Source organism: Poecilia reticulata, linkage group LG3, assembly GCF_000633615.1.
Source record: "Poecilia reticulata strain Guanapo linkage group LG3, Guppy_female_1.0+MT, whole genome shotgun sequence".
Taxonomy (NCBI): domain Eukaryota; kingdom Metazoa; phylum Chordata; class Actinopteri; order Cyprinodontiformes; family Poeciliidae; genus Poecilia; species Poecilia reticulata.
In genome coordinates this window covers 3,011,696-3,023,045 of record NC_024333.1, presented here as the reverse complement: position 1 = coordinate 3,023,045, position 11,350 = coordinate 3,011,696, and the positions used below count along the sequence as shown (strand labels likewise).

General features: G+C 39.5%; 1 protein-coding gene across 1 annotated transcript in view; it reads right to left on the bottom strand.

Annotated features, from left to right (window-relative positions):
- Window positions 1-7,433, bottom strand: part of LOC103462307 (adhesion G-protein coupled receptor G5-like) — an 11,285-nt gene extending 3,852 nt beyond the window's left edge. The window contains exons 1-8 of the mRNA XM_008404997.2: window positions 7,322-7,433; window positions 7,092-7,152; window positions 6,709-6,796; window positions 4,730-4,864; window positions 4,355-4,501; window positions 4,243-4,285; window positions 4,068-4,156; window positions 2,587-2,705 (exon numbers count right to left, since the gene is read on the bottom strand). Coding sequence (XP_008403219.2) covers window positions 2,587-2,705; window positions 4,068-4,156; window positions 4,243-4,285; window positions 4,355-4,501; window positions 4,730-4,864; window positions 6,709-6,796; window positions 7,092-7,152; window positions 7,322-7,376 — 737 coding nt within the window. The 5' untranslated portion in view covers window positions 7,377-7,433. The remainder of the gene's footprint in view (window positions 1-2,586; window positions 2,706-4,067; window positions 4,157-4,242; window positions 4,286-4,354; window positions 4,502-4,729; window positions 4,865-6,708; window positions 6,797-7,091; window positions 7,153-7,321) is intronic.
- Between the last annotated feature and the right edge of the window lie 3,917 nt (window positions 7,434-11,350).

Here is an 11,350-nt window from a genome sequence, read left to right as displayed (position 1 = left end):
CATCCCATCCCATCCCATCCCATCCCATCCCATCCCATCCCTATGGAGACTATCCTGGTCACAGTACTCATAACAGAACACTATGATGGCTGAGGGCTTTTATGACATTTATGTTTGTGTATAAATGGTTGTATTATGCGGGACTTCTACCCATGTAAAACCACTTGTGGAGTTTCACAATTCTCAGAATCAGCCTGATTATCACCCAGTTTGTGCAGCACAAATAATTTAACTTCAGTTCCACATTACTCTCAATTCAGACATTTAAAATATTAAACATAAGAATGAAATTAAAGTTTTTCTTTGTAAACATATATGAAGCAGGGGTTGTGTTAATGGAATATTCGCTGCCTTTGTTCCTCGTAACGCTGACAGAAAAAACCCCAAGGTCATCTGTCATTTCGTCAGGTCAAAATTTAGTCATCTGGGGTCTCATGCATAAAAGACTGCGTAGTTTTGACACTAAAACTTGGAGTATGGAAAAATTTACAAAAGTTCGGCGCACAAAAAAAAAATCGGATGTATAAAGCTGTGCGCACGCACGTGGCCACACACCTTTCCTCTATATAAATCCTAAATTGCGGGATATAGAGCAGAGCGGCTGGTCCCCCATGTTGCTACCCACAAATTCATAAATAAATTAGTATAAATACCTGGAAGTCTGCCACCACCAAGTGATTATTGAATCATGGCAACGTCGTTGTTTGAAGCAGTATAAGTATTTATAATAGTAATAACTATATATTTCATTTAAAAGGTGCTATGAGGGCACATAATGTCACCTCACAAAAATAAAAATAAATTTTAAAGAAAAAAAAAATCCAAATTAAAAAAAAAATAAAATAAAGAGATCGTTCATTCCGGCGAGGTTTTCACATATACATTTTTTTATTTTGTGTGTGTGTTAGCTTATTGTCTGAAGATAAATGCGGTTCAATTTCATCGTTTACGTTTAAGCAATAAAATATTAAAATCATGAAAAACATCGATTTGATGCTTCTTGGTCTAAACACTGAATTTAGTCAGACCAGGTACGGAGCTATAGGGGGGCTGTGGGGGCGACTGCCCCCCAGCTCGGCCCAGATGGGTGCCCATGGGGGCCTGGGTCTGGAGGTGCCAGGGAGGGAGGAATGGTTTCAAGTCGCTTTAATGTCTGATTATAGATGAAGAAAGTGTGCCCTCGCCTGTTCAGAAAGGTGTATGTAATGTTCTGTGCTGTATGTAAAGTTACTCTCCCTCAATGGAATATATAGTAGTGACTGTTTCACTGACGGTTTAGTCTGGGTAAAAATCAAACGAGGCCCAAACACCGCCCCCCCTCAGCAGTTTCCATCAGCGCAGGTGATACACGTGAGGGGCCCGGTCATTGGCCCCGCACCCCGGCCCGACGCTGACTTGTTCCACTAGTGAGTCAGACTTCAGTGTATTTAGGTGAGTTTTGATGCTTTGTAGTTTGATATTGTCCACAGAAAAAGTTTGCGTGGCTGCCGCACATTTTCACGCCAGCGAAAAAGTGTGCGTATATTTACGCAAACCTTCACGCAAAGTACATTTTTATACATGCTCACTTTTGCGTAAAATATGAGACCGCACATTTTTTGTGCGCACGCATGCTTTATACACGAGGCCCCTGACCAGTTGGTGCATATGCGTAAGCATTTTCAACTTTACGTACAGAGCAGATTATGTAGGCAACTAAATCAATAATAATAATAAAAATATCTGAGTATCTTCTCTGACCTGCACACTTAACTTAATGCATCTTGCTATCCGGGAGCTGACCCTTGAATAGTTGTGGACAGGTCTCTTTGGAGCTCATTATGTGCAGGAGCTTCTGCTAAAAGCGAGGGATTTCAGAATAAAAGAGTTCTCTGAACCAAACTCCACAGTAACCTGCAACGGGGTGCGGGGCCATCAGAAGTCTTTTCGTCTTCTGATGACTTCAGTTAGAGAAATGTTTCCCGATTTTAAAACTTTGGCTAAAATGACACTTATAATTCAAGTCTTCAGTGCGGAAGGTTTGATTAACAAGCAGGTATGCAATTCTGGTTGGTGTGATGGCCACAGCAGGGGAATCATTCATAATTTAATTGTTTAATTTCATTGTTCATATGTAGTAACTGGGGCCAAAGTTAGTTGTCACAGTGCACAAGAAGCTACATGTATTCATCTGCTTGATGTGGATTCTCTGTTCGGTTTGTTGACTAAAGAAGCCCATTGAAAATTAAATGCCAGTGAATGTTTCATTATTATCAATTTAAAAGTTAATGAGTAAAGACAGATTATGAAAAGATTTTATTTTATTTTTATTCTGTCAAATCAAAACAATGGACAACAACAAAGTGCAACCTCTGCTGGTGTATTTAATAAAGAGGATGGGCTCCCTGTTAACAATTTGCATCTAAATAGTTTCTGTCCAACGTGTGTGGAGAGTAGTTAAAAACTGTAGGATTCTTAGCTGCACTATTCTGGACTCTAAACCTGTGCAAGTCCTGGATAGAAGGAAGGAAGAAAGCTACGTGCTTTATAATATAAACTATGTCAATCCCATTAATAAAAAAGGTTTAACTTAAAGTAAAAACTTACTGCAAACCAACAAAGATGAACAGGCTGATGAAAGCAAAGAAGGCAGAGAGAGCCGATCCAATGTAGGTGATGTAGCTGAGAGCCTCAGCATGATCCTCATCCACCTTCACTTCTGGATTCTATACAGAAAAAATAAAATTTAGCTGAAATGCATTTTACAATGCAGTAAGTCGGGCTCTTCTCCTGTGAGAGTTGCACTCCGCCAAGGCTGCCCTTTGTCACCGATTCTGTTCATTACTTTTATGGACAGAATTTCTAGGCACAGCCGAGGTGTTGAGGGGATCCGTTTTGGTGGCCTTAGGATCGCATCTCTGCTTTTTGCGGATGATGTGGTCCTGTTGGCTTTATCAGAACGTGATCTGCAGCTCTCACTAGAGCGGTTCGCAGCAGAGTGTGAAGCGGCCGGGATGAGGCTCAGTGCCTCCAAATCCGAGGCCATGGTCTTGAGCCGGAAAAGGGTAGAGTGCCTTCTCCGGGTCAGGGGGGTCGTCCTGCCTCAAGTGGAGGAGTTTAAGTATCTGGGGATCTTGTTCACGAATGAGGGAAGAAGGGAGCGGGAGATCGACAGGCAGATTGGGGCAGCGTCTGCCGTGTACCAGTACGTTGTGGTGAAGAGAGAGCTGAGCCAAAAAGCGAAGCTCTCGATTTACCGGTCAATCTACGTTCCCACCGGTCATGAGCTTTGGGTCATGACCGAAAGAACGAGATCACAGGTACAAGCGGCCGAAATGGGTTTCCTTCGCAGGGTGGCTGGGCTCTCCCTTAGAGATAGGATGAGAAGCTCGGTCATCCGGGAGGGACTCGGAGTAGAGCCGCTGCTCCTCCACGTCGAGRRGAGSMRSYWGTTGAGGCTCGGGCATCTGGTCAGGATGCCACCTGGACGCCTCCCTGGTGAGGTGTTCCAGGAACGTCCCGCCGGGAGGAGGCCTCGGGGAAGACCCAGGACACGCTGGAGGGACTATGTCTCTCGGCTGGCCTGGGAATGCCTTGGGATTCCCCTGGAGGAGCTGGAAGAAGTGGCTGGGGAGAGGGAAGACTGGGCCTCCCTTCTGAAGCTGCTGCCCCCGCGACCCGACCCCGGATAAGCGGAAGAAAATGGATGGATGGATGTATTTTACATTAGGAGACATTTCGTTTGCTGTTTGTCTCTTTCACCTCTGAGATGCTAAGCTATTCACATATCCAAATCTGATCAGTGTGTGTAACTAGCGTAGGAACTGCAGTAAATGTTTCTCGAACACTTGGGGCAGAATGTAAATTTAAGGTGCTTTTCCCAGATATATTTATTAACAATTTGAAAATCATCTATCAAATTGCTACCACTTTACAAGTTTGCACTACTTTATGTTTTGGCCTGTTATGAAAAATCCTCCAACAATAATTAAATCTTAGGTTAACGTGACAAAATGTTAATACTTTTAGAAGTCACTATATGGAAATGTAAAACTGTTGGTTACTGGTGACAGAAAAACATGATTTACCACAAGCACAGCAAAAAAGCCGAGGCGACTGCAGCTGCAGATAAATTCATCTTTGGATTTTTTGGTATTGCAGCCTTCAGTGCTCCACACTAATGAAAACAGAAAATCAAACATGTAAATCCTCATTTGATGCTTTCATTTAAGAGTAGAAAAGTTGTTTGCATCCATATTGCACCTGTTTCATCCTCCTTCCAAAACACACATTTTCCATTGTTCTCCTGAAACATAGAAAGGGAATCAAAATGGAAGGAAAATTCCTTTTATTTTAATTGTATTTATTCAATTACCGTTTTATTGTGGTTGAAGATTAACTGGACCGGATCAGTAAGATTACGGATTCGCTGGCTTCCAACGCTCACAAACAGAACCTGCTCTCCTAAAACTGCCTGTTCTCTGACAGTCGGCTGCGTACCGTAGTTGTTCTGAGGAGTTTGCTGCAACGAGAAGAAAGAATTGGCCTCTTTTTTAAAAGTAATATTCGTCTAGAGGGACAGCCTCTACAGCCTCCATTTTTTACTATAAAAAAAATCAGAATGTAAATTAATACAAATGAGTCTGAAGGAAAGAACCACCTGGTGCATTCACAATGGCATGCTGGCTTAAGCTGGAAGTTCAGGTAAACATATAAAGAACATTACACGTGCTTGTTCAGAGAATCACACCTGAAAGAATCTGCTGTTGATCACCGAGGAAACCACCTGGACATTTTCCTCCGATTGTGCGTTTCTCATTTTCGGAACATGTGGCAATGGGATTCGGACCCTGTGATTGGATGTGGGACGTACTTCAACCTTAATACCACAACATTTATTAGGATTTTATTCAGAGAAAATCAGTTATGTTTCAGATCATGTCCTGTAAATACAGTCTATTGGTTTACTATGTCCTAATAACATTTATGAACATTCCATCAAACTTTGAACACAGTTTATTAACATAAACACAAGATAAATTAATCCTGTAAATGTCAAAAGATTAATTTAGTTTAAGGCAATTCAACAACTGAAACTTATATTTTACAGAGTCAACAGACTTATACATTTGAAACCAGACAATTTACACATGCTAATTAAAATTACATGGACGTCTTTTTTTCCCCTTTCTCTCTAAAGTGAAATCAGACCACATTTATCATGTTTTAGGTCAGTCAAAATTTCCAAAATTATTACTATTTGCTAAATGCCACAATAATGATAGAATGTTGGAGATTTATTTATTAATATATTCAAAATCAGAGGTTTACATGCAGAATGATTACTGTCTCTTTAAACAACAATGGTAAGTTGAGCCCCATGGCCTTGATGTAATTAGAGGAGACCTGTAAATGTCCTTTAAGGCCACATCTGGGACACAATGCTCTATAGTTTCACAAGGAATCAGCAAAGAGATCAGGAAGAGACTTGTAGAGCTGCACAATCTGGTTCATCAATTTCCAGATAGTTGAAGGTGCTGTGGTGATGGAAATGTCCAACCATCATACCGCTCAGGAAGGAAATGACTCTGTGTTCCATATATGGACGTGTTTGGGTCTAAAATGYCCAAATTAACCCCAAAACAAAAAGACCAAACATGTTGCCTGACGCTGAGATGTTTCACTGTGTCATTCTCCACAGTCAGTGTTTTGGTGTGGCCTACACAAAGTCCTGATTCCAATCCTAGAGAGAATTTGTGGGAAAATCTGAAAAGGTATGTGTGAGAGAGGCAACCTACAAGCCTGACTCTGTTCTACCAGTTCTGTTAGGAGGAATGGACCAGAACTCCAGCAAGCTTGTGGAAGGAAACCCAAAATGTTTGACTCAAGTAATGCAGTGCAAAGGAAATTTACGTCAGTTTCTGAATTTGAATAAATAAACCTCAGACATATTCTCTCTCATTGTTGTGGCAATTAGCAAAGAKAAATGATCTTGGAGATTTAAAACCAGAGAAGTTTGGTTTGATTTAACTTCACATGGTGAGAAAAAAAAAGTTGTGTCTTTTTATGTGGTGTATGTAACCTTCTGGTTTCAACTGAATATTTTATTTTCATTCTGATGATTATGGCTTTTATCTCACTGAAACCCACCATTCAGTTTCTCAGAAAAATGTACAATGTGAAGAAAACGCCATTCATGAGTTTTACAGAATCACAACACATAGACTGATGTTGGAGTTGGTAGTTAAAGGTGACATATTATGTTTCCTTGAAGAGGTCAGGTTAGGATAGGTTTATACATGTCTGACAAACATGTGAAAGTCATCTGACTGTTATGGCCTGAGCCCCCTGGAGAGTCTATTGGGTCCTGTCAACAGGACGATGAGATTCTGGACCCAATAATGAAGACATGTTGAAAGCAACATGGGCTTCCTTAAAACCTCAGCAGAACCAGAGGTTGATCATCTTCATGGAATCTCTAGGTGTATATACTGCAGACTACAATCACACACAGAGGCTGGCCATAATTTCTGTATTAAAACTTCTTTTTATTCATTTGTGTTATTTGGAAAACTGGGAGCTTGTTAGCTGTAAGCCACAATTATCAAAATTTACCGAAATAGATGCTTGAAATTTCTAAAAGAAACCCCCCTCCACCTCCCATATTTCTCATGTGTTGGTGCTTCCCAAATAAAGGCCATACCACTGATCACCCAGCTATGAGCTCACCTGGTCTGCTGGGTTCACCTCTTGGCGAGCAAACCCATGGAACATACGAATCCTTGGATTGCACGTCACAATTTTATCTTCATAGCACCTACCAAGAAATGTTTCACAATCAATCATTTACATAATGAGGCAGCACAAGAACTGATAAACCTCAGCACAAGTTTAGCACAAATTACACAATGAACAACCTTAAGAACAAAAATAGAATTAAGAATCAATGTACTCCTCTATGAGTAAAGCAATGAATGCAAAACAAGTTGAAAGGAAAAAAAATCTTACAGCAAAGCAAATTTATTATGGAAAAAATAAGAAGAATCCATTAGGGTGTAAGAATAAGAGCTTAAAATCAACCAAATAAGCACAGCATCAGCAGCATCATTTACCTGGTCCACAGTACAGGACCTTGTTTTATGCACTCATCAATAACATTCTGAGAGTTACAGTCTGTAAAATGGACACAGAACATGAAGTCAGAACTTTTCACGGCAAACAAAAATGACAACTGAATGARCCAGAGGTACGAGAAAAACCTGACTAACAATTTGAATACAGCCTAGATGGATACATTAACAACTAAACTGATGTTCAAACTACAAAACTCCAGAATACTTACCAGCTCTGGTCGTAGGGAAGCAGAGTGTTAGGAGATAAAGAGTAATCCACTTCATGTTGGACTTTCTCAAACAGATGCTGATCACCGACTGAGGCGCCGTGTTGCTCTTGTGGTTGAGGGTTACTTATTGCAGCAGACAGAGAATTTCTGTTTGATCACATGCTGAGAGAGAGGTGGCCGAGAGGAAGGAAGTTATTGTTTAAGTAGATAAGTAATTCAGTTTATGTAACTAAAACCCAAATCAACTTTTTTTCATTAATCTAAATATGTTTCTATAATATGGTTCTATTTTTATGTTTTTCTGTCCAAATTGCGACATTTTCTTGTAAAGTCCTCTTTACATTTTCTTGTAAAGAGGACCCAAAGCACTCTGCACTACATTCAGTCATGCATATGTTGATGGTGGTAAGCTACTGGATAGTAGCCACAGCTGCCCTGGGGCAGCAACACCACTGACAGAAGCACCACCAGCAGCAGGGAAGGGGATGAAGTGTCTTGTCCAAGGACACAACGACAGAGTTGTACAATGTTTTAAGATCAATCTGCCCCTTTTTAACTTTAAGCCCCTTCTCCTCCAAAGGTCTCTGCACGGCCCTGCGAATGTCAAGAGTTTTAGAAAACCAGGTCCTGTTTGTGAACACTGGAAACCAGTCAGTCAGTGATCTTACTGAACTGGTTCAGTTAATCTATTACCGCAATAATAAAATGGCAACAAAATAAATACAATAATAAACACTTCAAAAACAAGAATTTTCCTTCATTTTGATTCACTTTCTGTGTTTCAGGATAACAGTGGAGCATGTGTGTTTTGGAGAGAGGATAAAACAGGTGCAATATGGAGGCAAAGCATCAAATGAGGATTTACATGTCTGTTTTTCTGCTTTCAAAAGAGCGGAGTTTGTTATACCACTGAAACAGAAGTTGAACTTATCTCAGCTGCAGTCACCTCAGCTTTTTTGCTGTGCTTGTGGTAAATTATGTTTTTCTGTCACCAGTCATCAACAGTTCAGTTTTCTAAACAAATTCACACTCTGTATTGTAACCCAACGAGTAAATGTTTGAAGGTATTTTTAATTTTTTTATAACAGAGCAACACAACACATTCCTGCATTATCATGTAGGAATACAAAACATGTTTTTTAATGAACCTCTCAAAAGTTCTCATTCCACCCTCTTGTATCAATACTTTGTAGAAACTTTTGCTGCAGTTACAARCTTAGATTTATTTTATTGTCGTTGCATAAAGACACATCGCTTGGCCAATAGAGAACAGACCATGTAGAGGATGGGTGGAATCAGAGAGGATCTGGTTATTTCTGGCTAAGCAGCGTCTGTGTGCAATGATCTGGATAGAGTGAAGTGGAGTCCCAATGATCCTCTCTGCTGTCTTCACCACTTTTTGTAGACACAAATTAAAATTCAAAAATACTATATTGATCGCAAAGAAATTAAATAAAAACATATTTCAGTTTTTCCAATGTTAATCAACTGCTCCCTGTTGTAAACCAACCTGTTGCTATGGACACGCATCAGACCAAAACAGCAAAGTATAAAAAATATTGCCAAAAATCTGTCCAACTACCCATCATCCAAAACAAGAAGGAACAGTTTAAAAAAAAAAAAAATCCACTTTTCCCCCTGCCCCCGATCAAATTTAGCTAGCTCAGCATCTGGGAGGTAAAAGGCTGAAAAAGTTTCAATAAATAAACTGTGGAAAACTTGTATAAAATTTATTTCTCTCTCTCATGGCCCTCTGAGTGTGATTGACCATCATGCTGTGAACATCAGCTACATCTCCTACTCTGGATCGGCGCTCTCTGCCTTCTTTGCTTTCATCAGCCTGTTCATCTTTCTTGATCTGCACTAAGTTGTTTCTTTAACCTGCACCTTTTTTTATACTGGATTTGACAGTTTATATCAAAAGACCCATAACTTGTTTCCTCGCCATCTTACATTAAATCAGATGTTTCCTGTTCTAGCTCAGTTACCAGCAAATTTATTTCCGTTTGCCAAATGACATAAAAGATTAACCATTTCTTTGTTCATATTGCAAATGTTGACATGAACTACAATTAATTTACTTTTAACCAACTTATAAAGAATAAATCATGTCAAAGTTTTGTAAGCCTCTGATTGGCTGATTCACAACACATTAGATGAATATAGGAGTGGCTGTGAATGTAATAGGAGACAGCAGCTAAAAGACACTGCTGGGAAAATCTAAAAGTAATCATCCAAGACGTCATCATGAGCGATCAGCACCTTTCAATAAAATCCTTGGTCTTTTTGAAAAATGTTGATGCATCAAATTGTTTATATGCAAGTATAAACATCATGGAAGCCTTCAGCCGTCATAGCGTTCGGTTATGAGTTCTGTGTCCGGGATGTGAAAAAGTCATGATATGAATGTGCAACTCAACCACGAAAGCAGAGCAAAGCTGTGGTGAAGTGACTAGTTGAAGATAAGAGTGTTGTTACCCAGAGTGACGCATATCCTGTACTGACATGAGCTGTGAGGCCACACACCAAGAAAGAAGCCATTATTAAAAAAAATAAACACAGAAAGAAAGATTACAGATTGCAAATACACTTCACAAAAACATTATGTGGGAAAACTGAAGCAACATCTCAGCACAACAGCCAGGAAGAAATGTGTCTTCTAAATGGACAGTGACCCCAAGCATATACCACCAGATTAGCTACTAAAGGTGGAGAATGAGAAGATAAAAGCAGACCTCCCACTACAACCTTTGCTTTACTTGGCGGTGGACGATGAATGTCACTTTTTAATCTGTCTGTTCCATTTGAATGACTTGTAACATTTTTATCGGGCAAGTTTTTATACTTCACCAAATCTCATCATTTCTCAAGGTAATGACACTGAGGGGTTTTGGTCAGTTCCTGAAACGGGTAAACAGACCTGGATGGTGCACAGAAGGGAAAATGGATGAACTGCAACAAGGTAAGGTTAGGCAATTTTATTTTTATAGCACATTTTCGGCAATTCAAAGTTCTTTGCATGAATTAGAAGGAAATGCAACAAAACAACAAACCAAAGAGCAAAAGAAGAAGAAAGGAAACAAAAAAGGAAAGTAATCCATGACTGATTTACTAGTAGGGGTTTCTCTGGATTTTTGTTCTGATAATGTTATTCTAAAGTAATGAGAAGTTTCTCCGCATAAACTAAGAAGAGTTTATCTGGATTATAAATATGTCATAATTCCTGCTCTGGATTGAGTGAAATTATCTTGATTGAAGGTGAACTTTAAAACCGACTCAGTTATACCAGTTCTGTCCCGAGGCATGGGCCAAAAAATCTGCAAGCCGTTATGAGGAGCTTGTGAAAGAAGAGCTAAAACATTTGATTACAGGACGTTTTACCAAACACTAAGGAACACTTCTGGTTTGAAGAAAGTGTGACTAATATTTGGATTATGACAATCCTAACTTACCTTCAACAGGAAAGTTTAATTTATGTCAGCGAAAAAAAAACAAAATTGTGTCTTTATAACTTATGTAAATATTTAGTTTCAAACGCAGCATGGTGGCTGCGGTAGGTCACGCTTCACCGGCAACATGAGCTGCCATGCATTGTGCAGTGCTCATCCAAAACACTGGTGAAGGAGAAGTAAACAAAACAACAAAAAATGACTTATCCTTCAGGGACAGAGAGAAGAAAAAGAGAAATAATATTTAAAAAAAGATCAAGGTATGTTTGCATGTGTCTTGGTAATGTCATGTTTATCAAAAAAGTTTTATGGACCTGTTAATGAAAAATTAGCTTGATAGCGACCTGGAACGGTCCAATTCAACATTTATGCTAGCATTTGAGGAGTTTTTGTTTTGTTCCAGCAGTAGGTGGGTGCTTCTGCAGTGATTTAAAAGAATAGTCCAAGAGTTCTTGAGTAATTTTCTTTAGAAAAATTATTATTTTATTTAGATTTGTCTCCTGCGGCCTTTAGTTAGTGCAAGTCCTTATGGATTGGACCTGGAGGCTGAAGCTAACAGGTAATGCAACAGGTTTTAACT